Source organism: Amblyraja radiata, chromosome 4 (genome assembly GCF_010909765.2).
Source record: "Amblyraja radiata isolate CabotCenter1 chromosome 4, sAmbRad1.1.pri, whole genome shotgun sequence".
NCBI classification, from domain to species: domain Eukaryota; kingdom Metazoa; phylum Chordata; class Chondrichthyes; order Rajiformes; family Rajidae; genus Amblyraja; species Amblyraja radiata.
This window is the reverse complement of record NC_045959.1, coordinates 19,951,047-19,977,594: the sequence shown is the minus strand read 5'-3', so window position 1 is coordinate 19,977,594 and position 26,548 is coordinate 19,951,047. Positions and strand designations below refer to the sequence as shown.

At 45.0% G+C, this 26,548-nt stretch overlaps 1 protein-coding gene across 2 annotated transcripts in view; it reads left to right on the top strand.

The window, feature by feature from the left end:
• Positions 1–26,548, top strand: part of ctdp1 (CTD phosphatase subunit 1) — a 295,146-nt gene that overhangs the window by 28,513 nt on the left and 240,085 nt on the right. For both annotated transcript variants that reach the window (XM_033019051.1, XM_033019052.1), the window contains exons 2-3: positions 15,591–15,674; positions 25,928–26,021. In XM_033019051.1, coding sequence (XP_032874942.1) covers positions 15,591–15,674; positions 25,928–26,021 — 178 coding nt within the window. The remainder of the gene's footprint in view (positions 1–15,590; positions 15,675–25,927; positions 26,022–26,548) is intronic.

Below are 26,548 nucleotides of genomic sequence, written 5' to 3'. Positions count from 1 at the left end.
CTGAATGGACTAAATGATTGATTTTAGACTGTTGAATCAGGAGGACCGGATGTCTTTTGTCCGCCACCTCCTTCAGGTTGTTTGAATGCAATGTTCTAGGTGAATATGAGACAAGAATAGATACCAACTGCTTCTGATACCAACACAGTTGGCCTGTCTTTAAACACTGCTTGCCGTTCTGTGGGTTGGAAAGAATGGATTGGCTCTGTTTCTGGACAGAATATCTGGGCCCACTGGTCCTTTGGAACTCTTTCCTCAGGATTTGTTCATAGACCTAATCTGGGTGGGGCTGGAAGAGGGCTTGGCTGGGTGCCTTTTCTTTCTTTCATTCATTCATTCATTCATTCATCTATCTATCTATCTATCTATCTATCTATCTATCTATCTATCTATCTATCTATCTATCTATCTGTCTGTCTGTCTGTCTGTCTGTCTGTCTGTCTGTCTGTCTGTCTGTCCTTGACCGCTTTTGGCGATCTGTGCTGCGATTTCCGAGAGAACGCCGCCACCTCGCTCAGAGCCCCCCGCCGCCGTATGTGTGCTGAGGATTTTTCCCGTCGATGAAATATGACAGAGATATTAATGTTTTTACAAAAAATTCCCCATTCTCTCTGCTGTTCCTGCTGGTGGGATGGGGGAGGGACTATAATACCAGGAAATGGTGTGCCCCAATCAGTCTCTACAACATGGAGGTCTGAGCTCTGAATGACTGAACAAATGTCTACACAGCTGTGAGTAAGTACCCTTAATTTGGTTTGAAAATGAAAATATGGTTATGGTTAGTTTGAAGGAAAAAAGCACTGCCTGCAAATGGTTGTTTGGGGGGGTTTGGGTTCTCTCTCTCTCCCCCCCCTCCCCCATCCACTCTCCCCCCCCTCCTCTCTCCCCCCCCCCTCCCCCTCTCCCCCCCCCGCTCCCCCCCCTCCCCCCCCCCCCCCCTCCCTCTCTCTCTCTCCCCCCCTCTCTCTCTCTCTCCCTCTCTCTCTCCCCCCCGCTCCTCCCCCCTCTCCTCTTCCCCCCCCTCTCCTCTCCCCCCTCTCCTCGTTCCCCCCCTCTCCTCTCCCCCCCTCTCCTCTCCCCCCCCTCTCCTCTCCCCCCCCTCCCCTCTCCTCCCCCTCTCCTCTTCCTCTCCCCCCCTCTCCTCTCCCCCCTCTCCTCTTTCCCCCCCCTCTCCCTCTCCCCCCCCCCCTCTCCCCCCCCCTCCCCCCTCCCCCCCCCCCTCCTCTCCTCTCCCCCCTCCCCTCCCCTCCTCTCCTCCCCCCCTCTCCTCTCCCCCCCTCTCCTCTCCCCCCCTCTCCTCCCTTCCCCCCCCTCTCTCGTCTCTCCCCCCCTCTTCCTCCTCCTCCCTCCCCCCCTCTCCTCTTCCCCCCCCCCCTCTCCCCCCTCCCCTCTCCCCCCCTCCTCCCCCCCTCCTCTTCCCCCCCTCTCCTCCTCTTCCCCCCCTCTCCTCTCCCCCCCCCCCTCTCCCCCCTCTCCCTCTTCCCCCCTCTCCTCTCCCTCTCCTCTCCCTCCCCTCCCCCCTCCCCCCCTCCTCTCTCCCCCCCTCCCTCCCCCTCTCCTCTCCTCCTCTCCTCTCCCCCCCTTCCTCTCCCCCCCTCCCTCTCCGGCCTCCCCTCCTTCCTCCCTCTCCCTCCTCGTCTCCTCTCCCTCTCTCCCCTCCATCCCCTCCATCCCTCCCCACCCTCCCTCCCCTAAACCCCCTCCCTCCACACCCCCTACCCTCTTCCCTCCACCCCTCCCTCCCCCTCCCTGCTCCCACCTCTCCCCCTCACCCCCCTCTCTCTCCCCCTCACTCTCACCCTCTCTCTCTCCTCCCCTCTCTCTCTGTCTCTGCCCCTTCTTTCTCTGCCCTCACTCTCTACCCCCCCCCCCTCTAGATGTGACTGCAAGTTGGGGGCTATGCGTCAGTAGATAGGGTGGTTATGGGGTAAAAGGAGCAAATTAATAATATTAATATAATATCAAGGGGGTTAATTAGCATGAGTGCGGGGGGGGAGGGGGGATAGTTAGTGTGTGTGATGCTGCATGCCGCCTCCCCCCCCACAACCGCACGTTGGGGGAACAGACCCAACGGGTCTGCACTTGGTCTAGTTTAAGTTATATTTCTGAAAGCTATGGAAAATGTCCGAGCACTCAAGTGAGACTTGAATAATGGAGAAGGGTGAGATTGCATTTTCAGTTGGCACTCATCCACTTAGTTACACGTCTTGCGTATTTTTTAATCTGAAAGGATTTTCCTCTCTCCAGAACGTTTATCATTATCGTTTTATAATTGTGGAATGCTGAATAATGTTCTTAGTTATGAGTTTGCGAATTTAAGTTTTTCCGATAGAATGAGTTTGCTTTACAAAACATTATTCAACAAAAGCAATGCATTGAGCCAGTCAAAATGCATAGGAAAGTAGCTCCAGATGCTGGTTTAAACCAAAGATAGACACAAACAGTTGCAGTAAATCAGCGGGTCAGGCAGCATCCTTGGAGAAAAGGAATAGATGACGTTTCAGGTTGAGATCCTCCTTCAAACTGAGTCAGGAGTAAGGGAAACGAGAGAAGCGTTTTCATTTTGCATGTTAAAACCCACCTGAGAACCATGGGCGATTTTGCAATTTTACTGACGGATTTTTCACTTTTAAAACTTTTCATATAACAAATGAATAAAGATAAAAAGTCAATAATGCCTTACTTTTGATGAAATGCAGCGAGCAAACGCGATAATTCCCGATATTTTCGATCTTTAAATCTCCACGGCAAATGTCCGCTAAGCACTTCCGCTGTTTTTGCACCTTCAGCTCCCTCTTGAATTTACCTTAGTTTCTATCTTTCTTTTGGACTGTAAATTTAGGTAGCTGTGCCTCACGGTCACCCCGACTGGCACAGTAAATTGCAGCTCAAAAACTGGCCGTTTTCGATGTTTTTAACGGGTGTGAAAGTGCGTGTTTTCCCATTCACTAACATGTACCGGAAGTGACGCATGTACTCCAGTTAAATTTTGCGGTCACGTGGGTGCGGATCTACGCTCCAGTGACCTTTCGTGAAATCACCCTATACAAGCCCGTGCGTTCCCTCTCTCTCTATTCCTCCCCCACCCTAGTCATCCTACTAGTTTCACTGTCATCCTGTTAAGTTTCACTGTCTGTATAACTCAAAACCTAGCCCACAGCAAACAATGGACAATTGTGGGGTCCACCTTTCCTTGGCCATTGTTACTTTTTGCATATCTTTAATTCATTAGTCCAATATCTCTCTATATCACTGTCTATATATCTGTAATTTCCCTTTCCCTTTCCCCTGACTCTCAGTCTGATGAACGGTCTTGACCTGAAACGTCACCTATTCCTTTTCTCCAGAGATGCTGCCTGACCCACTGAGTTACTCCAGCTTTTTGTGTCTATCTTCGAGCCAGTGGTTTAGCATAGCGTCATAGTATGGAAGGATGCCATTTTGCCTGTTGAGCTTGTGGTTGCTCCCTCCTTTCCTTAGAACACTACAGTACTTTATCCTTGTGTGTCCATCCAATTTCCACTTGGAGGCAACCATGCTTTCAGCCAGGAAGTTTTGGAGCATGGTTATTCACTACTTGAGGCTGATTTTCCTCATGAGCCTGATTATTCTGCCTGTTGCTGTAACTCTGGGTTTTGTCCCTTATTCTGATGCAAATAATTTCTCCTTATTCACCTCAATTATTTGTAAAGGAACTTCCATCAAATCATCCCTTAACTACCACAAGGAGATTAATCCTAGTTTCTCTGGTCTATTAATGTATCGGAATATGCCTTGAATATCTTTCTGGAAGATTAATGAGAGGGAGTGCAGAGAAGGTTCATCAAATAGATTCCAGGGCTTGGGCATCTGCCTAATGAAAAAAGATTAAGTTGACTCTGTTTGTGTTCACTAAAATTAGAGAGGGAATCTAATTGAAACATAATAAATTCTGACAGGACTAGACAGATTGGATGTTTTCTTTGACCAGGGTGTATTGTGTACAAGGGGCCAAAGTCTCGGTTTAATGGGCAAGGGATTTAGGACTGCGATGAGAGAATGAATGTGTGGAATTCACTACCATAGGATCTGGAGATCAAGTCGCTGAATATATTTAAGCAGGAGAAATACGTTTTTTATGCACTCAAGTGACAAGGGTATGGAGAGAGACTAAGACTATGGCATAGTGATAAGGAATCATCTATGATTGGGTTGAATGATTAGGAAGGGCGTCAAAGGTTACGGGGAAAAAGCAAGAGAATGGGGTTGAACGGGACGGGAAATTGGATCAGCCACGATCGAATGGCGGAGCGCACACGATGGGTCGAATTGCCTAATTCTGCTCCTACATCTTATGATTATGTATGGTGGAACAGATTCAAACAGCTCAGTGGCCAACTCCTGCACCTATTTTCTTATATTTCAACCAGAATTGAGTGCATGACTCCATTTGTGGCTAAACCAGTGTTTGATAGGCATTTATCCTATCACTTTGAATTCTGTGATTCTATTTATAAATCTCGGACTTGATGTAAATCAGGTACCACACACTATTTGATTCCAGTAAATGGTTGAATAAAGGCTTCTTGTTCAGTGCTCAATTTATATTGATGAAGTAAAATATAGGATGTTATTTTATTTTGCTGGCATAATCATTACTGGCAAACCTGTGATCTTCAATGTTTGAGCCTTGTTTTAAAGGACTTGAGGTACAATTAAGTACAAAATTCGCATTGTTCTGTTGGAAGTAGTCAAAAATGCTGGAGAAACTCAGCGGGTGAGGCAGTATCTATGGAGCAAAGGAATAGGCGACGTTTCGGGTCGAGACCCTTCTTCAGACTGATGTGGGTGGGGGAGGAAAAGAAAGGAAGAGGCGGAGACAGTATGCTTTGAGAGAGCTGCGGAGGGGAGGGGAAGGAGGGAGAAAGCAAGGACTACCTGAAATTGGAGAAATCAATGTTCATACCACTGGGGTGTAAACTACCCAAGCGAAATATGGGGTGCTGGTCCCATAATTTGCAGTGGGACTCACTCTGGCCATGGAGGAGGCCCAGGACAGAAAGGTCGGATTCAGAATGGGAGGGGCAGTTGAAGTGCTGAGCCACCGGGAGATCAGGTTGGTTATTGCGAACTGAGCGGATGTGTTGGGCGAAGCGATCGCCAAGCCTGCGCTTGATCTCACCGATGTAGAGCAGTTGGCACCTGGAACAGCAGAAGCGGTTGGAGGAGGTGCAGGTGAACCTCTGCCTCACCTGGAAATACTGCTTGGTTCCTTGGATGGAGTCGAGGGGGGAGTTAAAGCTACAATTGTAGCATTTCCAGCGGTTGTAAGGTAAAGTACCATGAGAAGGGGTGGTTTGGGTGGGAAGGGACGAATTGACCAGGGAGTTATGGAGGGAGCGGTCTCTGCGAAAGCAGACGGGAGGAGGTGGGAAGATGTGATCAGTGGTGGGATCCCATTGGAGGTGGCGAAAATGTCGGAGGATTATTTGTTGTATATGACGGCTGGTAGGGTGGAAGGTGAAGACAAGGGGCACTCTGCCCTTGTTACGAGTGGGGGGATGGGAAGTGATAGCAGAGTTACGGGGTATAGAAGAGACCCTGGTGAGAGCCTCATATATAGTAGACGAGGGGAACCCCTGTCCTCTGAAGAATGAGGACATCTCCAATGCCCTGGTGTGGAACACCTCATCCTGGGTGCAGATGCGGAGTAGACGGAGGAATTGGGAGTAGGGGATAGAGCCCTTACAGGAAGCGGGGTGGGAAGAAGTGTAGTCCAGATAGCCATGGGAGTCACTGGGTTTGTAGTAGATGTCGGTTAGTAAGTAGTCTGTTACCTAAGGGTCTCAACCCGAAATGCTGCCTATTCCTTCGCTCCATAGATACTGCCTCACCCGCTGAGTTTCTCCAGCATTTTTGTCTACCCTCGATTTGTCCAGCATCTGCAGTTTTTTCTTAAAAATGTGTTCTGTTGGACGATCTGTTGCCTCCCTAAATCTCTTTATTGCTCTTTTAGGATTGCCCTCAAAATCTATTTCTTTGACCAAGGTTTGGGTTAAACCCTGGGTGGTATATTTTGTTTCCTGCCAATCCTGTGTGGCACTATAAATATTTGATGAGTAAAATATGCTTTGTAAATGTGTTATATTGATCTTTGATCTGTCAGTCTTGGTCTGGTCACCTTGGTGTTATATATTTGGTACTAATTGGTCAAATGTAAACCATGTTTCTGTGGTTTTACACCTACAGCCCAACAACCTATAATTTTCAAAAATATGCCCTTAAGGGCATCTCTCCATTGAGAATGATTACAGGAAAGCCTGGTTAATGGAGTGAATGGAATGTTGTGGATTTACAAATCACTTGCTTCAAAACCTGCTTGTTTATGTTTCTAAAAACTTATTGAACATTTCAAAGATTGTGAAATCTACCTGCAGAATTGAAAAATGTGGATTTAACATTAAAGCTTAAGGTTCTGTCTCAAACGTGATGTGTATCTACAAAGGAGGAGCTGAAAAGCTTTTGTTGGCAATTACAATTAGTTGCATAATGTAACAAGTTTAAAAGGAGAGAAAACATCCTACTGCCTATCCAAAAATGAAGGTCAACCCAATGTAAAAACACAAATATAAGCAAGAGTAGGCCATTCAGCCCCTTTCCCTCAGTTTACTTCATATTCGGAAATGTCTAAAATCCTGTACAGTTTACCTTTGTTAACATACACTTTCTCGGGTAGGAATAATTGATCTAAGAGCATTTTTTTTAATGACGGCCTGGGCATTTGTTCTATTGTACTCAGGCCAATGTTTTCATTGCTGCATCAGTAATCAGTATATTATACTGAAAGCGGGCAATGTGCTCATTAACACTTTGCTATCTGAGTGCTCCTGTCAAATTGGCTGTTATCTTTTCCACATTAAAGGCATACCTGCACTTCAAGTGGAGGCTGTGAAGTGTTGAGGGGAATTTTTCAAATTGTGACAGTCCTTTTTGTAAATGCAAATGTTATCTTTACGTCATTGCTATTTATTTTATCCTGACACCTGCCATTGATGCCTTCAGATCTATGGCTGATCAAGAAAACAGTCAGTAGAGTGTATTTAAAAAAATGTTTTACTCAACTAAATTTGGATTTCCTTTAGAATGTGAAGGAGTAACTGCGTGAAGCTTGCTGCAAATTTGATTTGTAACTTGTTTGATTTCTGTTGATAAGGACTTGATTTAATCTTTCGTCATATGAAAGCAGTCCATCAGATTTATCATTTAAAGTACTCTGTGCTGTTCTATAAGTATGTAATCTTAGACTATGGTTTTTCTCCCTCTCCTTGCATTTGCCAGCACTCCAACATTTTCACTTTACCAAAGCTAGCTTTTAGCATTCCAGATCATTGTTAAAAGAGAAACCTTTTGAAGTTTTACTCTGCAGTTTTTCAACTAAATTCTGCGCTTGCTCTGCAAATGTCTCCATTTTCTTCTTTTCCATCTGGAGGAGCTTGGAGCCGCAGGGCAACTTAACAACAGAGGCCACAGTTACCGATGGAAAGAAGGCCTGATGGCTGGGGTGCAGTTTTTATTTGAAAAGAATTGGGTTTGTGAGGCTAGACAAAAATGCTGGAAAAATTCAGCATCTATGGAGCGAAGGAAATAGGCAACATTTCGGGTCGAGACCCTTCTTCAGACTGATGGGAGGGGGGGTGGGGGCGGGACGAAGAAAGGAAGAGGCAGAGACAGTGAGCTGAGGGAGAGCTGAGGAGGGGAGGAGAAAGCAGGGACTACCTGAAATTATAGAAGTCAATAATCATTCCACTGGGGTGTACACTGCCCAAGCGAAATATGAGGTGCTGCTCCTCCAGTTTACGGTGGGCCTCATTCTGGCCATAGAGGAGGACCAGGACAGAAAGGTCGGATTCGGAATGGGAGGGGGAGTTGAAGTGCTGAGCCACCAGGAGATCAGGTTGGTTATTGCGAATTGAACCTCTGCCGCACCTGGAAAGACTGCTCAGGTCCTTGAATGGAGTCAAGGGGGAAGGTAAAGTGACAAGTGTAGCATTTCCTTCAGTTGCAAGGGAAAGTGCCAGGAGAAGGGGTGGTTTGGGTGGGAAGGGATGAATTGACCAGGGAGTTGCGGAGGGAGCGGTCTCTGCGGAAAGCAGACAGGGGAGGAGATGGGTAGATGTGGCCAGTGGTGGGATCCCGTTGGAGGTGGCGAAAATGTCGGAGGATTATTTGTTGTATGTGACGGCTGGTAGGGTGGAAGGCGAGGACAAGGTGCAGATGCGGCATGGACAGAGGAATTAGGAGTAGGGGATGGAGTCCTTACAGGAAGCAGGGTGGGAAAAAGTGTAGTCCAGACAGCCATGGGAGTCAGTGGGTTTATAATGGATGTCAGTCAGTAGTGTATCACCTGCGATGGAGATAGTGAGGTCTAGATATGGTAGGGAAATGTCGGAAATGGTCCAGGTGTATTTGAGTGCCGGATCGAAGTTAGTGGTGAAATGGATGAATTCATGATGAAATGGATGATGTGGGTGCAGGAGGTAGCACCAATGCAGTCGTTGATGTAGTGGAGGTAGAGTTTGGGGATAGGGCCCTGGTACGCCTCGAACAAAGATTGTTCGACATACCCTACAAAGAGGCAGGCATAGCTGGGGCCCATATGCGTGCCCATAGCTACGCCTTGTATTTGGAGGAAATAGGAGGAGTCAAACAAAAAGTTGTTACAGGTAAGGACCAGCTCTGCTAGGCGGAGGAGAGTATCAGTAGATGGGGATTGGTTGGTTCTGCGGTCGAGGAAGAAACAGGGCTTTAAGACCCTCCTGGTGGGGAATGGAGGTGTAGAGTGACTGGACATCCGTGGTGAAGATGAGTGAATGGGGGCCTGGAAAATGGAAGTAGACGAAATGCGTGTGAGGTGTCTTGAACATGGGTAGGGAGGGAGTTAACCAGGAGGGGATAGGATGGAGTTGAGATATGTGGAAATAAGTTTGGTGGGACACGAACAAGCAGAAACAGTGGGTCTGCCAGGACAGTCAGGTTTGTGGATTTTGTGGAGAAGGTAAAATCGGGCCGTGCGGGGCTGGGGAACAATGAGGTTGGAGGCTTGGTTAAATGACTGGACTTCTATATCCTGGAGGGTGGAGACAAATTTCACTGTGCCAGATGGAGCTTTTGATTACTCTTTTATTGGTCATCTGGACTGTTAAGAGTTGGTTTTGGTTTAAAAAAAAAAAAAATCCTCTAGATCTGCTGACGTATGTAGGCAGAAGAAGAAAATCGTGAGACAGCATTTAGCACAGTGATTTAGAGGGTTAATTAGCAGTGGCTATAAATAGTCTGAATGCTAATTTCTTCATGATCAGCTGTCAAACCCAAAATACGCTTCATTACTGATTTTCAAATTTAATTTATTTTTTTACTTTTATTTTTACCTAAAATAACCTTATTTTATACCATACAAAATAACCATACAAAATAATTAGCTAAATTAAAAATAATTACCAAAATGATAAAAACTTAATATCTATCCACTTTAAAGTCGAATACTTATATTTATACAACATTTGTCTTTATAAGCAGTGTTTCAAAAAAGTAATATCCATAATTCTGGTGAATTGGGTGTTTGATTTGGCACCAGTAGATATATTGGCGTTGGAGATTAACGTAGTCGTTAAGTGTTGCCTGTCTGCTCTTTTTCTTAATCAATGGGGTCACATTTGCTATTTTCCAATCCACAGGAACCAATGCAGAATCTATAGATATAATTTTGGAAGTTGATGACCAGAACACTCGCTTATCTCTATATCCATCATTTTCAAAATTACTCAATGTAGATCATCAGGTCCTTGGGACTTGTTGGCTTTAAATCTTGTCAACCAATCTAGTAATATGCTTTCTCGCGATACTTGCGGCGCGACTCACCCGTTGCAGCGGCCCCTGCAGCCTGTCTGTCTTTTTTTTATTTTTTGTCTAGTTAAATGTAGTGTTTGGTGTTTTTTAATACTGGTTTTAAATGTGTATGTGTGGGGGGCGGGGGGGGGGGGCAGGGGGGAACTGTTTAAAATCTCTTCCCTGTCTGGGAGACCCGACCTTTTCCCTGTCGGGTCTCCGTTGTCGTTGGGGCCTAGCACCGTGGAGCGGCCTCCAACCTGAACGACCCGGGGGCTCGGGAGACTGCGGAGCTGCGGACTACTCACCATCGTGGGGCTGGCCGGCCTCGGAGTGTGGGGAGCGGTGGTGACTCGCTGCTGCGACTCGACTCCTGCGGCTCGGAGGCTCCAGCAACGCAGCCGCAGGTCCGGTGGAATGGGACATCGGGAGCTCGCTGGTCCGGGGGGAGAGACCGCTTCCTGGAACTCCCGCAACGCGACTTCTCCAGCCCGTGTCGCGGGGTTGGAACGACCTGGAGCGGGGTCATACATCGCCCGGCGCGGTTTCATGGCCGTGGGACATTCCAGCGCCCGCCGGGGGCTCCAACTTCGAGACTTCTAGACCGGGAGCGGGGCCGTAAATCGCCCGGCACGGCCTAAAATGGCCGTGGGACTTATCATCGCCCGCCTGGGGCTTGGACATCGGGAGAGACATGGAGAACAGGGGAGAGAAAAAACTTTGCCTTCCATCATAGTGGGTCCACTGTGATGGATGTTTGTGTGAACTAAATTGTGTGTATGTCTAGGAATTGTCTTTGTATGGCTGTGGAAACAGAATTTCGTTTGAGCCTCACTGAGGCTCAAATGACAATAAAATTGTATTGTATTGTATTGTATTGTATCTTACATTAATTTCTTCAGTTCCTTAATGTTACAGGAACTTTGGTCTCTCATTTGTCTGTCAATTTTTGTGTCTTCTGTGGTTCAATCATATTTTATTGTCATGTGTACCTAAGTACAGTGACATTTATTTTGTATACAGTTCCATGACAATTCTACTATGCATTAGGTGCAATTATACTAAGTATGAAATGCAGGAGAGGTGCCAGAAGACTGTGGGGTGGCAAATGTAGTGCCTCTATTTAAGAAGAGCTGTGGGGAAAAGACTGGGAATTATAGACCAGTGAGGATAACATCTGTAGTTGGAAAGTTACTAGAGAATATTCTGAGGAACAGGATAGATATGCATTTAGATGGACAAGGGCTGATTAGGGATAGTCAGCATGGTTTTGCACATGAGAGGTCGTGTCTCACAAATTTGATTTGAGTTTTTTAAAGATGTGATCAAAAAGGTCAATGAGGACACGGCTGTAGATGTTGTACATATCGACTTCATTAAAGCGTTCGACAAGGTTCTACATAGTAGGCTGGTCTGGAAGGTTTGATTGCATGGGATCCATGGAGAGATAGTCGAATAGATTTTAAAAAAAAAGGCTTAATGGAAGGAAGCAGAGGGTGGTTGTGGAAGGTTGCTTATCAGACTGGAAGCCTGTGACTAATGGCATGCTTTGGGGTTCGGAGCTGGGCCCATTACTGTTTGTCTTCGATATTTGTATGAGAACATACATGGCAAGATTAGCAAGTTTGCTGATGATATAAACATAGGTGGTAGTGTAGAAAGTGAAGATGGTTATCAAAAATTGCAACAAGATCTTGATCATCTACCGTTGCTCCATGCCACTGCAGGCTGCAACGTTTAGCTCTCCCGGCCACTTGGAGCAGCACCCAATTTAATGGAGCCCTGGGCTCCTTCAGGGCCTCCACCGTCTCGGCCCACTCAGGGTACCTCCGAATGCTTAGAAAGCGTAGGAGGTAAGCCTCCAGCCTGCTTACCGGCATCGTTCTTTTCCCCCGCCCACCGCCATCCTGAAGGTTGATGGCAAAGATGGCGACAATCGCTGCTCAGTTTTATCACCAGATGCTCAAAATACAATGGAATGAATGAATAAGTTTATTGGCCAAGTATGTACACATACAAGGAATTTACCTTGGTGCTCCGCTCGCAAGCGACAACACAACATACAGTAAACCATTAAGAATAAAACATTATAGTTTAACCATGTGAATAAAATAAAATACCAGTGCAAAAGGAGGCTACAGACTTATCCATTTCCTACCTCTCCCCCTGCCTCAATTTAATTCTCTTGTCGCTGACCATCTGTGACCAGCACTTGCTTTTATTTCCTTTTTACACGTTAAAATATACTAATGGACTCTAGTTCTTATGTTTCATGCCAGTTTAGTTTCAGTTTCTATCTTCCCATAATCAGTTCCTTGGATGCCCTTTGTTGTATGCTAAAATATTTACAGTGTTTAGGCCTACTTTGATTTTGAGCAACTGTGCAAGTCTCTTCCTTTGATTTAATACTACCTTTTATTTTTTCATTTCATCCCTAGATGGACCATTTTTTCCAGTTGTTTCTTGTTGCTTCTAAAGTATATTTATTTTGAAAATCACGCAGTTCTTCAAATTTTGGTCCATCATCATATCTTTTTAATGAAGTTTTCCAAATGTGTACAGCCACCTCATCCCCTGCTATTTTATAGTTTAGTTTGTTTCCATTTCAGGTTAGTGTTGGATTGACTACATCACTTTCAGACCCAATGTAAAACTTAATCAGATGATTGTCCCATTTCCTTACATACCCTTGAATACGGAGATATTAATGACCCATTTTTCATTTGCGCAGTATGGGATCTAAAGCCTTTCCTTAAGTGATTCTCAAAACATAATTGATCTAGTAAACCATCTTGTGCACATTCCATTTGCCCCTCATCTTATATCTTTTCCATTAATCTACCGACTCACTGTAAATGAAATGCCTCCCTGGCTACTACATTAATCTGGTTTTATTTTCCGATATCTGCTTTGCCTATTATAACAACTATGATTTGGTGGCCAAATGGTAACCTCCAGCAAATGTCTGCTGCCCTTCTTATGTCTCTGCTCCACTCAAACTGATTCTAATTCTATATTATGATCTGCTGAGCCAAATTATTTCTCACCTCTGTACTGATCTCATCCCATACTAATAGCACTGCTCCACCTCCTTTAACTTTTTGGTCTGACCTGCCTGAATGTCAAATATCCTTGAATATTCAGTGTTGAGCTCCAGTCACTTTGCAGCCATGTTTCTGTATTGGCAATAAGATCACACCCTTTCACTTGTGCCATTAACTGATCTCTTGCGAATTCAACATGCATTTAAAATGAGTATATTTTAATTTTACCCTTTAAAGCTTTTCAATATTTATTTTGATGCTTGCTGTACTCTTCCCAGCCTATTTAATTTGTTTGTTATTTTTCTAGCATCCATTTCCAGTTATTTTCTCACCTTTCTGAATTCCAAGGTTCCATGACCGTTGTCGAGTTAATTTCAGCCTCCTTTTGCATTCCTTCTTGTGAGGATATTGGCCCCAGCCCTTTTACAGTGTTACCTGTACAATTCATACACGTAGCCATCTAGGCAATAAATTGCCAGCTAATCTATGCTGGCATAGATTTGCTGCCTCCTCCTTTGCCATCCTCTCACTCTTTATAACATCGATACGTGATGTTCCGGGTCGAGACCCTTCTTCAGACGGTCTGAAAATGAGTCTGAAGAAGGGTCCTGACCTAAAAAGTCGCCTATCCATGCGCTCCGGAGATGCTGCTTGATCTGCAGAGTTATTCCAGCATTTTGCATCCTTTTGTGTAACACAGCATCTGCAGTTCCTTGCTTCTATTCCCTCACTCTTTATACTTGCACACTAGTGTCTCTCCCCAGGCGTACCTGTTGTGGTTCAATATTCTTAAACGGACTAAAACGCAAATAAAATCAGTGATCAAGCAGTACAATCTTTATTTCGCCAGGCGGGTGTGGTAAAACTCTTAACAGTATGCAGATTACAGACTATACAGAGTTCTCATCCCCACACAAAGGAGCAGCGATCGAATTACATATATATATACTCCAATAATCAACGATTCAGCAATACGTTATCTATAAAGCTTAGCACAGCCTCTTGCTTCTTAAGATTAACAGATCCTAAAGATTGAAAGCATAAGAAGATTGACAGGTTCTTCTGACAGAGAAAGAAGGTTATATTTCTGCAGAACAAGCATTATGGTTTTTTCTACTTATGATGTACATCATAATATTGTGGAACAAGGGTTAGTTCCGATGTTTATGTTACAGAGGAGACGCTCGTGAAACTTGTGCTTGTTATCTCGCTTAAGTTATTGGAATGGGAACATCAACTGTCTGCTAGCTTTGTTAATGTACTGAAAGCAAAGGTTGGTGTGTTTTGCTGGCCTTTCAATTTAATAGAAGAAGGTTAAAGCTTGTCTTAGTTTCATCAGAATCCATTTTGTGTTTTTAAATCATTATTAACTTCCACACACTGCCTGTCAGAGCATTCATGTCACAAAGTGGTGCGCTGCCAGTGTAGTCACTGTTGCAATGCTAATGCAAACGGCTGTAATTAAGTTATTGAGGGAGAAATAATGGCCAGTTCCGTGTAGAAAGCTCTGTAGCAGCTCTTCAATATAGTGCTATGGGATCTTTCACCAGAGCAAGCCAGGGTCTGGCTTTATTGCTATCTGAAGCATAGCACTTGCGACTCTGCACTAACACTCAGTATTGAGCTGGTGTGTAAGCATGGACTGCAGACCCTCAATTGTTTTACCCATCGAGCCTCAGCTGACACCAGTCTCAACCAGCACACAGAATCGAGGTCCACAGTTGCAGAATTGTCTCCTGATTATAAACACTATGATTTCTCTAGCATGCTGCAGGTGACTGGAGGATTGTCATACAATGCAAACTATGCCTAAAATCTATTGCAGTTACTTTGCAGTGTCCAGGTGAGAATAAGGGAAAATATTCACCAAGTCATTTCACAGGACTAGTGGTGTTGCTGTTTGCAGCTGGGCTATAAACCCACAGGCTTCTGATGGATGTCCGATCTCTAAGGAAGTCCCAACACCTTTAGAGAGGAAATACAGCTGTTGGAAGTTATGGATATCTGAGAGAGTTGTTTTTAAGCAGGAAGTTAGTTCATTGTCTGCTCGTGGAGTTTACATGATCGATGATCCATGTCGGAAAGTGAGGCAGCTGGCTCTCCGGGTTCCTGCAACTAGGGGAGCAGGAGGATTTCAGGATCCCTTTCAACCTCCCAGGCTTATTCTGTCATTCGATTGCAGGAATAAAGGGGTCTCACTGCAATCAGAGAAAGATCGGGTAAAACTATGCTTGGAGTTTAGATTAACCATCTTTTCATGCAGGAAGGGGGTAAAAGCAAGGGAATGGGGAGGATGCAATGTACGTATTCGTTACCTAAACTTAACTCTACTTTTATATTAATTGTACTTCTCTTTCTACAGATGCTGTCTGACCTGTGTGTTTGTCACATTTTTTGCTTTTGTTTCATAAGTCCATAAGTGATAGGAGCAGAATTAGGCCATTCGGTCCATCAAGTCTACTCTGCCTTTCAATCATGGCTGATCTATCTCTCCCTCCTAACCCCATTCTCCTGCTTTCTCCCCATAACCCCTGACACCGGTACTAATCAAGACTAAACTGCCTTTGTGTCTATTGCACTTGAGTTTTTAAAAAATTTCATCTGTCAATCCCATCTGTACTTTCTGTTAAAGAAACCGCGAGCATGGGTACTTGCTAATTGCTTTTTCTTGATCTTTTTCAGGGCTGTCTTGGTGCGACTGGAGGGATGCAATCATCCTGTCATCATGAAAGGTCTCTGTGCAGCATGCGGTCAAGACTTGACTCAGTAAGTTCTTTATCCTTGCATCCACTTGCTCTTAATACAAAATGTACACTGTAGTGAGATGAGAAGCAGATTGATGGAATCATCACTTTGCAGAGTAACCTTCCCTTCCAAAGGTTTGGACTTGCACAGTAGAGAGCATGCTGACCGGTTGCATCGTGGCTTGGTTCGGCAACTTGAGTGCCCTGTAGAGGAAAAGACTACAAAAAGTAGTAAACACTGCCCAGTCCATCATCGGCTCTGACCTTCCTTCCATCGAGGGGATTTATCGCAGTCGCTGCCTCAAAAAGGCTGGCAGTATCATCAAAGACCCACACCATCCTGGCCACACACTCATCTCCCTGCTACCTTCAGGTAGAAGGTACAGGAGCCTGAAGACTGCAACAACCAGATTCAGGAATAGCTACTTCCCTACAGCAATCAGGCTATTAAACCTGGCTCGGACAAAACTCTGATTATTAATAACCCATTATCTGTTATTTGCACTTTATCAGTTTATTTATTCATGTGTGTATATATTTATATTATGGTATATGGACACACTGATATGTTTTGTAGTAAATGCCTACTATGTTCTGTGTGCTGAAGCAAAGCAAGAATTTCATTGTCCTATCGGGGACACATGACAATAAACTCACTTGAACTTGAACTTGAACTAGGATAACCTAAATGGAGTTGTTTGTATACAGCATTTCCATAAGACAGAGAGCAGAATTAGGCCATTCGACCTATTGAGTCTGCCTCGCCATTCCATCCTAGCTGATCTACTTTTCCCTCTCCACTCCATTCTCCTGTATTCTCCCCTTAACTTTTGATGCCCTTACTAATCAAGAACCGATCAATCTCAGCTTTAAAAATACCCAAAGACGACCACCACAGCCGCCTGTGGCAATGAATTCCACAAAAATCACCACCCTCTGGCTAAAGAAATTCCTCCTCTTTCCATTCTAAAGCTATGTCCTTTTATTCTAAGGCTGTGCCCGCTGGTCCTAGACTCTCTCACTACTGGAAGCATCCTCTCCACATCCACTCCATCTAGGCCAGATAGGTTTTCTGATGAAGGATAAACTTGCATTTTGCAACCATGTCCCAAAATTCTCTATTCCCAAATGAAGTCACTTCAAACGTGTGCTGGACAACCAATAACATGTTGAGAGCCAAATTGTAATGTTAGGTGCTGACATGCAGAGAGTAAATGTTGACTCTATGCCATTAACACCTGTCAGCTCCTCTTCGAAATAACACAATGGGGTCTTTAGTTTTACATTTATCGACACAGCGTGGAAACAGGCCCTTCAGCCCACCGTGTCTGCACCGACCAGCGATCCCCGTACACTAGCACCATCCTACACACTAGGGACAATCTACATTCTTTACCAAAGCCAATTATCCTGCAAATCTGTACGCCTTTGAATTGTGGGAGAAAACCGGAGCACCCGGGGAAACCCACGTGGTCACAGGGAGAACGTACAAACTCCATAAGACAGCACCCGTGGTTACGATCGAACCTGGGTCTCTTGTGCTGTAAGGCAGCAACTCTACCGCTGCGCCACCATGCCACCCCAGTCCTTCTCTTCCATCTGAGAGCAGGTGGAACCTTGGCTTAACATCTCGTACAAAATTGGGGCCATCAGCTTTCACTTATCCTATCCTAAAGGGCCTGTCCCACGAACATGCGACCTGCATGCGACAAGCGCGACCTAAAGGGCCTGTCCCACCAGCATGCGCCTGCATGGGGCAAGCGCGACCTAACCAGAAGCGGGGGCCGCGCGGAGGTCGAGTGAGTGAAATGAAGTTCAAGCGAAATCCGCGGGAAGTTTGCGCGTGACGTACGGAGTCGAGGCGGCTGCGGGCTGGCAGGCCGTTGCCGCGTGGAATTTTTGAACACTCTCAGTTTTTCGGAGCCCCGCGCGATGTCGGGACCAGCTCCGCACAACTCCATACGGCTCCGGCGATCGAAGTTGGACCGGCCCCGCGAGGGCGTACGGCTCAAGCGACCACGTTAGGTTGCGCTTGCCGCATCCAGGCGCATGCTGGTGGGACCGGCCCTTTAGGTCGCGCTTGCCGCATGTAGGTCGCATGCTCGTGGGACAGGCCCTTAACCCATTTTATTCACCCCAGATTCTAACCTTCACTTGCACATTAGGGGCAGTTGATAGTGGGCAATTAATCTAACAGTCCGCATATCTTTGGGATATGAGGGGAAACTCGAGCACTTGGTGGTGACCTATGCATTCATAGGGAGAATGAACAATACATCACACAGATCCCACCAGAGGTTATGATTGAATCCAGGTCTTGGTAGCTTTGAAGTTACAGTTCTGCTCGTTGGGCCACTCACAAAATGCAGCATTAGATAACCTAGAGTTTCTTTGTCTACACTGAGTCTTGGTCTCTGTAACCCTCTGACTCAAAGGTGAGTCTCAACTGACACAGATGTCATCAGATAGTTTTTCAAAGGAGGCATCGGGTATCACCACTGACAGATTGCAAAGGAATCTGCAGTTTAGCTTGGACAACGAGAGCCAAACTGACATTACTGAAGTGGTTGAAAATGGGTAAACAATTGCTCCATGATTTCTCAGTTAATTAGTTTTCTCATCCCTTTAATTGAAAGAGGGTACCAGTCCCATTTCGCAATTCCTATATAAAGCCCTCTCTGCCTCAGCATATCTAGTTATCTTTGTGGTGTTCATGGGATTGCAAGGAGTGTTGCGGATTGAATATACAGTACAACTCTGCCAATTTGTCATCCGATTGTCTGGAATCATTTGATTCGCTCAGTAGTTCAGAATGTGAGCCAGGAGACTCGAGTGACAGAGGGGTGTGAGGCCAGAGCCAGTAAACCAGGGTCCTGACTCTGGGCCGGATATGTGGCTGGAGCCAAGGTTTGGATCCTGAGCCCCCAGCTGTTAGAAATGTAGGTAAGATAGCGGCCAGAGGGGGCCAGAATGTAGTTATTATTAAAGCTTTATTTCAGACACAGGTCCATATAACACATCAAACAGTACAAAGAATTACAAAGATACCTTAAAAAATTGCATATTAGCCTAAAATATATATAAGCTATTGCACCAATGCCGTCTTAGCCTAGAAGTGAATCTATAGCAGCTTTTCAGAGGGCTGACTAAGGCTTCAATTATGTGGTTCTCTGATTTGTCCAGGCGACACATAAAACTAAACATCAGCTGTCTTAAGAGTGCCTCACAGGTTGGCAATCTAGTGGACACAAACAATTGACTGGCACTATGCCATCTAGGGACACGAAGTAGCAACCTCATTGCATCATTGTATGCAACCTTAAGCCTCTGCATACTCTTTTTCTTATAATTAGACCACAATTGAGCAGTATATATTCCCTGCTCCCTTTAAACTTGCCAGGAAGCTTAATTACATTATTATTATTATTATTATTATTATTATTATTATTATTATTATTATTATATAAAAGGGGTGAAATAAAACTTTGTGTATTCGTGTATTGATGAGAATAGCATCCATTTGTCAAAAACATCTGCTGGTTTTGCAAATCAAAGTCCTGAAGGTGGTGGGTTATTGGGGCTTTACTCCATTATGGAGTTTTGGTTCCTGCAAATTGTTGGAATGACTTAACTCGCGTACAGTGATTAAGATCCAAATACCTATGCTGTATTGCTAATAAGAGTAACTTGATCTTAACACATAACTCAAGACTGGGGAAGAAAGGGAAAGAAGGCTTTCTATTAAACCAGTGGGTGGAGACAAGTATGACTCATAACATGAGTCAATACAAAACCATTGACTAAATAAGGCATGCATAGCAATTGATAATAAGCTGGAGAAAAGTCAAACGTAGCCCAGTTACTTCACGGTGGGCTTGCAAACACGACCAGCACGTGTGCGATATAAACCATCTCCGTTTTTCGCCACCGTGGACAGATTCGGTGGGATGACTGGTGGCAGAGATTGAAACAGCATTCCCGGTGATGAAACAGGGGACTTTGGCACAGGCGAAGGAAGCGTCGCCATTGGGAGAGTAGCCGTTTCAGAAGTAGGTTGTTGTGCTGGTACAAGCTGACCGATGCCACTGGGCGTGGACGGAAGTACACTTGTTCGGTCCGGATAATACGGAGGTGGAGCCGGCTCATTCACAGGCATGATATATTGTCTGTTACGTCTGTAGGTGCTGCCATCCACACTTATCAAATATGAGCGTGGCTCAGGGGCAGTTCCAGAAATTACACCGATAAGGTCATGACCTTTGTAAGTTTGCAAATGAACCACCTACCCCTTGGTTAATGGTGGCAGCGGCCTGCTTGTTTTGTCATACCATGTTTATGAATATCACGCTTTTGTTGCAGCCTGGACTGAACCTCCGATGGTGGAACCACCTGCGGGATTAATGCCTGATCTGCCACAGGCACCGTGGCTCGGGTCTGCCTTGCCAATAAGCGCTGAGCAGGTGAACCCAAGATAGGGTCCTAAACGACCGGTCACACTGACTTGTGACGCTTCACTTAACCAAATAACCAAATAACCATATAACCATATAACAATTACAGCACGGAAACAGGCCATCTCGGCCCTACAAGTCCATGCCGAACAATTATTTTCCCTTAGCCCCACCTGCCTGCCATAACCCTCCATTCCCTTCTCATCCATATGCCTATCCAATTTATTTTTAAATGATACCAACGAACCTGCCTCCACCACTTCCACTGGAAGCTCATTCCACACCGCTACCACTCTCTGAGTAAAGAAGTTCCCCCTCATGTTACCCCTAAACTTCTGTCCCTTAATTCTGAAGTCATGTCCTCTTGTTTGAATCTTCTCTATTCTCAAAGGGAAAAGCTTGTCCACATCAACTCTGTCTATCCCTCTCATCATTTTAAAGACCTCTATCAAGTCCCCCCTTAACCTTCTGTGCTCCAGAGAATAAAGACCTAACTTATTCAACCTTTCTCTGTAACTTAGTTGTTGAAACCCAGGCAACATTCTAGTAAATCTCCTCTGTACTCTCTCTATTTTGTTGATATCCTTCCTATAATTGGGCGACCAAAATTGTACACCATACTCCAGATTTGGTCTCACCAATGCCGTGTACAATTTTAACATTACATCCCAGCTTCTATACTCAATGCTCTGATTTATAAAGGCTAGCATACCAAAAGCTTTCTTTACCACCCTGTCTATATGAGATTCCACCTTCAAGGAACTATGCACGGTTATTCCCAGATTCCTTTGTTCAACTGTATTCTTCAATTCCCTACCATTTACTTGTGAAGTTCGTGTCCTCCGAGGCTCCGAAGTCGGGTCGCCGCTGCCACGAACTTCACAAGTGAAGCGTCACAGGTCAGTGTGACGGGTCGTTTAGGATCAAAATAGGCGAGAGTAGCAAGACATTTGCTGCTTAAGAGTGTCGAACGCCCTCTGCTGTTGCTCGTGCCTGGCCCAAACACTGTCTTTGTGGGTAAGCTGGCACAGTGGGGCTGATATTTCACTGAAGTTCGGAATAAATTTACTCAGGTAGTTAACCATGCCAAGGAATCTCTGCAGACTAAACACGTCTGTGGATGCTGGTAACTCGTTGATGGCACTGGTTTTCGCCGGATCGGTTTTTAGGCCGTCCTTAGTGAACACATGGCCTACGTAGCTCACCTCACTTACCCTGAATTTGCATTTTTGAGGGTTTAACTTGAGGTTGATGGCATTGGCGCGGTCCAGGACCTTTGTTAGATTAGCATCGTGTTCTTGGATAGTTCGTCCAGCAATGAGGATATCGTCTACTACAATGGAGCATGGGTAACCTGCAAACAATTGTTCCATAGCTCGTTGAAATACTTCACTAGCCTAGCTTATGTCAAAAGGCATGCGAAGGAATCTGTATCACCCGAATGGTGTGCTGAAGGCAGTTAATTTAGAGGAGTTGCGTTCCAGCGGAATCTGCCAGAATGAACTCTTGGCATCTAGTACTGTGAATACAGTTGCTTCAGCCAGCTGCGCTGCAATCTCGTCCACAGTGCGCATGGGATATTGAGGTCGTTTAATGGCTGTGTTTAAGTTCTTGGGGGATTGATGCAAATCCGTATTTCGTCCTAATTCTTTTTTTGTTGCCACAACCATGGTCGAGACCAATCCGAGGGATCAACGACAGGGGCAATTACACCTTGAGACACCATTCTTTTGAGTTCACTTTGAACACGGTCCCGCATAGCATGAGGAATCCGGTGTGCCGGACGGGCAACTGGAAGTACCTCAGGGTTAATCGGAATTGTGTACTTGACAGGTAACCTGCCCAGCTTGTCGTCAAACAAAGGTTTGTATTGTGTCAGGATTTTTTGAGTAAATTCACAGGTTGTAGTCAGATGACAAACAAGCACTGAAAGAGACATGCCCCAGGTCGGGTCAAGCCTTGGCACCCAGCAGGGATGGCACATTCTCACGAACAACATAGAAATTCAGGTTGTGGACACGCGCGTTAAGACAGCAGCGTAACTCGACTTGCCCGATAGGGTGCACTGGACCTCCTGCAAATGGAAGAAGGGAGGCAGCCGTAGGAGAAATAGTCTCTCTTTTTCGTATCTTTTTCAATTCAGATAAAAACATGACATTACACTGTGCTCCTGTATCAACTTTCAGAAAAATAATTCTTGCCATTAACGAGCAAAGCGGCCTTGGGATCTTGATGTTTATGAGGTAAATCAGACAGGGAGTGTACATCCAAATCAAGATCTTCGTTAGCAGACTGCAAGTCCGTGGGAGCTTGTTAAGAGCGTACTGAGAGCATGGTTGAGTGAATTGACAGATTGTCTTGTTTGAACTCTGTTGCTATGCGAGCAGCAGTATTTGAAGAAGTGGTTCCTTTTCTTACAGAAATTACAAAATTTTCCATAATCAGGGCAACGGTCACAAGCTGCAACATGCGAACCCCCACAGTTAAAACAATTGTCTATGAGCTTAGCGATAGAGCTGTCGGGCACTTGAGGAGAGCGGCGAGAGGTTTGTGCCGACAACATTAATATCATGAGTAGAGTGGGGGCCATGTCCCAAAACTTTTACATGAGCATCAGCTATTTCAGCAAAGTGGATACGGTTTTCAGCAGTCTCCAGAGTAAGTTCAGTATCGTGCAGTAATTCGTCCTGTAATTTATCATTGCGGACACCCTAGACCAGACGGTCATGGGTTAAGCTGTCACATAAATCACCAAAAGCGACTGTCAATGTGTTTCATAGCACTAACATACGTTTCAACAGGTTCGCCATGTGACAAAAATAAGTGTCTCTCCATAACTAAATTGGTTCGTAACTCGCATACCTGCCGGAATTTGTGTAGCAAGCAATCGGGGTCCCGGATAGATTCAGCGGGAGCAATCTGGACACCAGCCAGGTCAAACCTAGCTGGTTCATAATGAAATCTTCTGGCACGCCGCAGCTTCTGTGCCTGCTCAGTTAAGGAGAATTGAGGCACGAACACCTGAGCCGCGTCTATATAAATGGTGAAATCTTCTTCAAATGTGTTCCACCGTTCTTCATCAAACACCAAGATTTCTGGTTTTCTGAGAGCAGAAGCCATGTAGAATAAATATATCGGATAAAATAAAAAACTAAAATAAAAGCAATATAATTAGGCAAGGAGTGAGTCCGAGTTTTCTGACACCATGTTGGAATGACTTAACTCACGTACAGTAATTAAGATCCAAATAATTTTATTAGCAATATAGCATAGGTAACTTCATCTTAACACATAACGCAAGACTGGGGAAGAAAGGGAAAGAAGGCTTTCTATTAAACCAGTGGGCAGTCACAGTATGACTCATAACATGGGTGACACTGATAAACCATATAAACCATATAACAATTACAGCACGGAAACAGGCCATCTCGGCCCTACAAGTCCGTGCCGAACAACTTTTTCCCCTTAGTCCCACCTGCCTGCACTCATACCATAACCCTCCATTCCCTTCTCATCCATATGCCTATCCAATTTATTTTTAAATGATACCAACGAACCTGCCTCCACCACTTCCACTGGAAGCTCATTCCACACCGCTACTACTCTGAGTAAAGAAGTTCCCCCTCATGTTACCCCTAAACTTCTGTCCCTTAATTCTGAAGTCATGTCCTCTTGTTTGAATCTTCCCTATTCTCAAAGGGAAAAGCTTGTCCACATCAACTCTGTCTATCCCTCTCATCATTTTAAAGACCTCTATCAAGTCCCCCCTTAACCTTCTGCGCTCCAGAGAATAAAGACCTAACTTATTCAACCTTTCTCTGTAACTTTGTTGTTGAAACCCAGGCAACGTTCTAGTAAATCTCCTCTGTACTCTCTCTATTTTGTTGACATCCTTCCTATAATTGGGCGACCAAAATTGTACACCATACTCCAGATTTGGTCTCACCAATGCCTTGTACAATTTTAACATTACATCCCAGCTTCTATACTCAATGCTCTGATTTATAAAGGCTAGCATACCAAAAGCTTTCTTTACCACCCTATATGAGATTCCCCCTTCAAGGAACTATGCACGGTTATTCCCAGATCCCTCTGTTCAACTGCATTCTTCAATTCCCTACCATTTACCATGTACGTCCTATTTTGATTTGTCCTGCCAAGGTATAGCACCTCACATTTATCAGCATTAAACTCCATCTGCCATCTTTCAGCCCATTCTTCCAAATGGCCTAAATCACTCTGTAGACTTTGGAAATCCTCTTCATTATCCACAACACCCCCTATCTTGGTATCATCTGCATACTTACTAATCCAATTTACCACACCTTCATCCAGATCATTGATGTACATGACAAACAACAAAGGACCCAACACAGATCCCTGAGGCACCCCACTAGTCACCTGCCTCCAACCCGACAAACAGCCATCCACCATTACCCTCAGGCGTCTCCCATTCAGCCACTGTTGAATCCATCTTGCTACTCCTGCATTTATACCCAACAGTTGAACCTTCTTAACCAACCTTCCATGAGGAACCTTGTCAAAGGCCTTACTAAAGTCCATATAGACACATTTGTCTCCAATTTACAGAAAGGACACCAGAACACACGAGGGTGCAGAAATGATTTTCAAGTAGGATCCGGGAGAGACAAAGATCAGGAAGTTTTCTCTAGAAAGGGAATGGCCATCACTTACAGAAGTTTATACTGAAGATCAACATAATGAAATACTACCTAATAATGAAAGAGACTGGTAACATCTTTATTCACAGAGGATGTGGAAAATGGAAATAGTGTGTGTATGTACACAAGAAAATAGGTTGCAGGAGCAGTCCAATTGGGCCATCAAGTCTGCCCAACAGTTTAGTATGATTGTGTCTGATCTACATTAGAGTTGATTTTCTCCATTGTGCCAGCTCCTCATAATTCTTGATCTTTACTAAAATGTTTCTGTTACATCATTAAATTAAATACCTCAAATGATCTAACCGCCACACCTCTCCAGAGTGTAAAATTCCAGAAATTTACCATTGGTTATACGAAGATATCACTATATGCATCCCTGCATCCCCAAAATCTGCTATTTATGTTGCTTTATTTGAGGTTCTCCCACTGGTGGAGACCAGTCACAATATCTACTCAGGATCTTTATGTTTCAATAAGACCATCCCTCTCAAATGGGGATTAAAACTCTGCACATTAATAGTACTCGCTCATGAAGCGATTGTGGAAACGTCCTTACGCGGAGAGCGATTAGAATCGGCTATCAAAGGAGTGTTTTGAGGCAATTAGTAAAGATACACATAATAGAATATGTTGGTAAGAACTGCAGATGCTGGTTTATATCGAAGGTAGACACAAAATGCTGGAGTAACTTTGCGGGACAGTCTGAAGAAGGGTCTCGATCTGAATCGTCGCCCATTCCTTCGCTCCAGAGATGCTGCCCGTCCCGCTGAGTTTTGTGTCTACCTTACACATAACAAGCTGCATAAGCACACGAGATGGGAAGGAAAAGGAGGAATTTGTGATGGTGAGGTGAAAAAAAGTGGGATGAAGCTGTTGTGGACCAGATGCATTAGCGTAAGCCAGGGATGATGTCTTTTCAATGCCCCTCCACCCTCTCCGCCCATTTAATAGGAACCATCCAGTGACATGTGGTTGCCATGGTATTCATCAATAAGTGGAATCAATATCCCAGGAATTGGATCTTGCACGAAACTATCACAAAGGAGGGCTGAGAACATTGGGGCAGAAAACAACATTTCTCCTCTGGTCCAAGTCGTCTAGATGGTGATTCTTACTTTGTTTCAAATTCTTACCTTCAGGTTACAGAAGAGGAATGGGAAGCAGATAGTACCAGTCGCCACAGCAACAGTTTCCATGGTTCACAGTGTTCCAGAGCTGATGGTGAGCTCTGAGGTAAGTCAAGCAGAATTAAAACTGTTTGGGTTGCATAACAGTGGTCCTCTCTCCCTGGTTTGTCTCCCTCTCAGGACATCCTCTTGGCCCTAAATAACTGCCTGCCTCTTTTTGATCAGTCTCCAATTGCCTGATCTGCTATTCGGTATATTGTGGAGATCATGGCAAATTTTATTTTTAGTTTCGTTTAGAAATACAGCGCGGAAACAGGCCCTTCAGCCCACCGTCCGCACCGACCAGCTATCCCCGCACACTAACGCTATCCTACACACTAGAGACAATTTACAATTTTACAAAGCCAATTAGCCGCCAAACCTCTACGCCTTTGGAAACCGGCGCACCCGGAGAAAACCCATGCAGGTCACGAGGAGAACATGCAAACCCCACACAGACAGCACCCTTAGTCAGGATTGAACCCGGTGTCTGGCGCCGGCCGTAAGGCAGCTCCACACTGCTTTTCTGCACCAACTCCATGTACTCCATATCCCTCGATTTGCTTAATATTCAGAAATGACAGAGATCCTGTA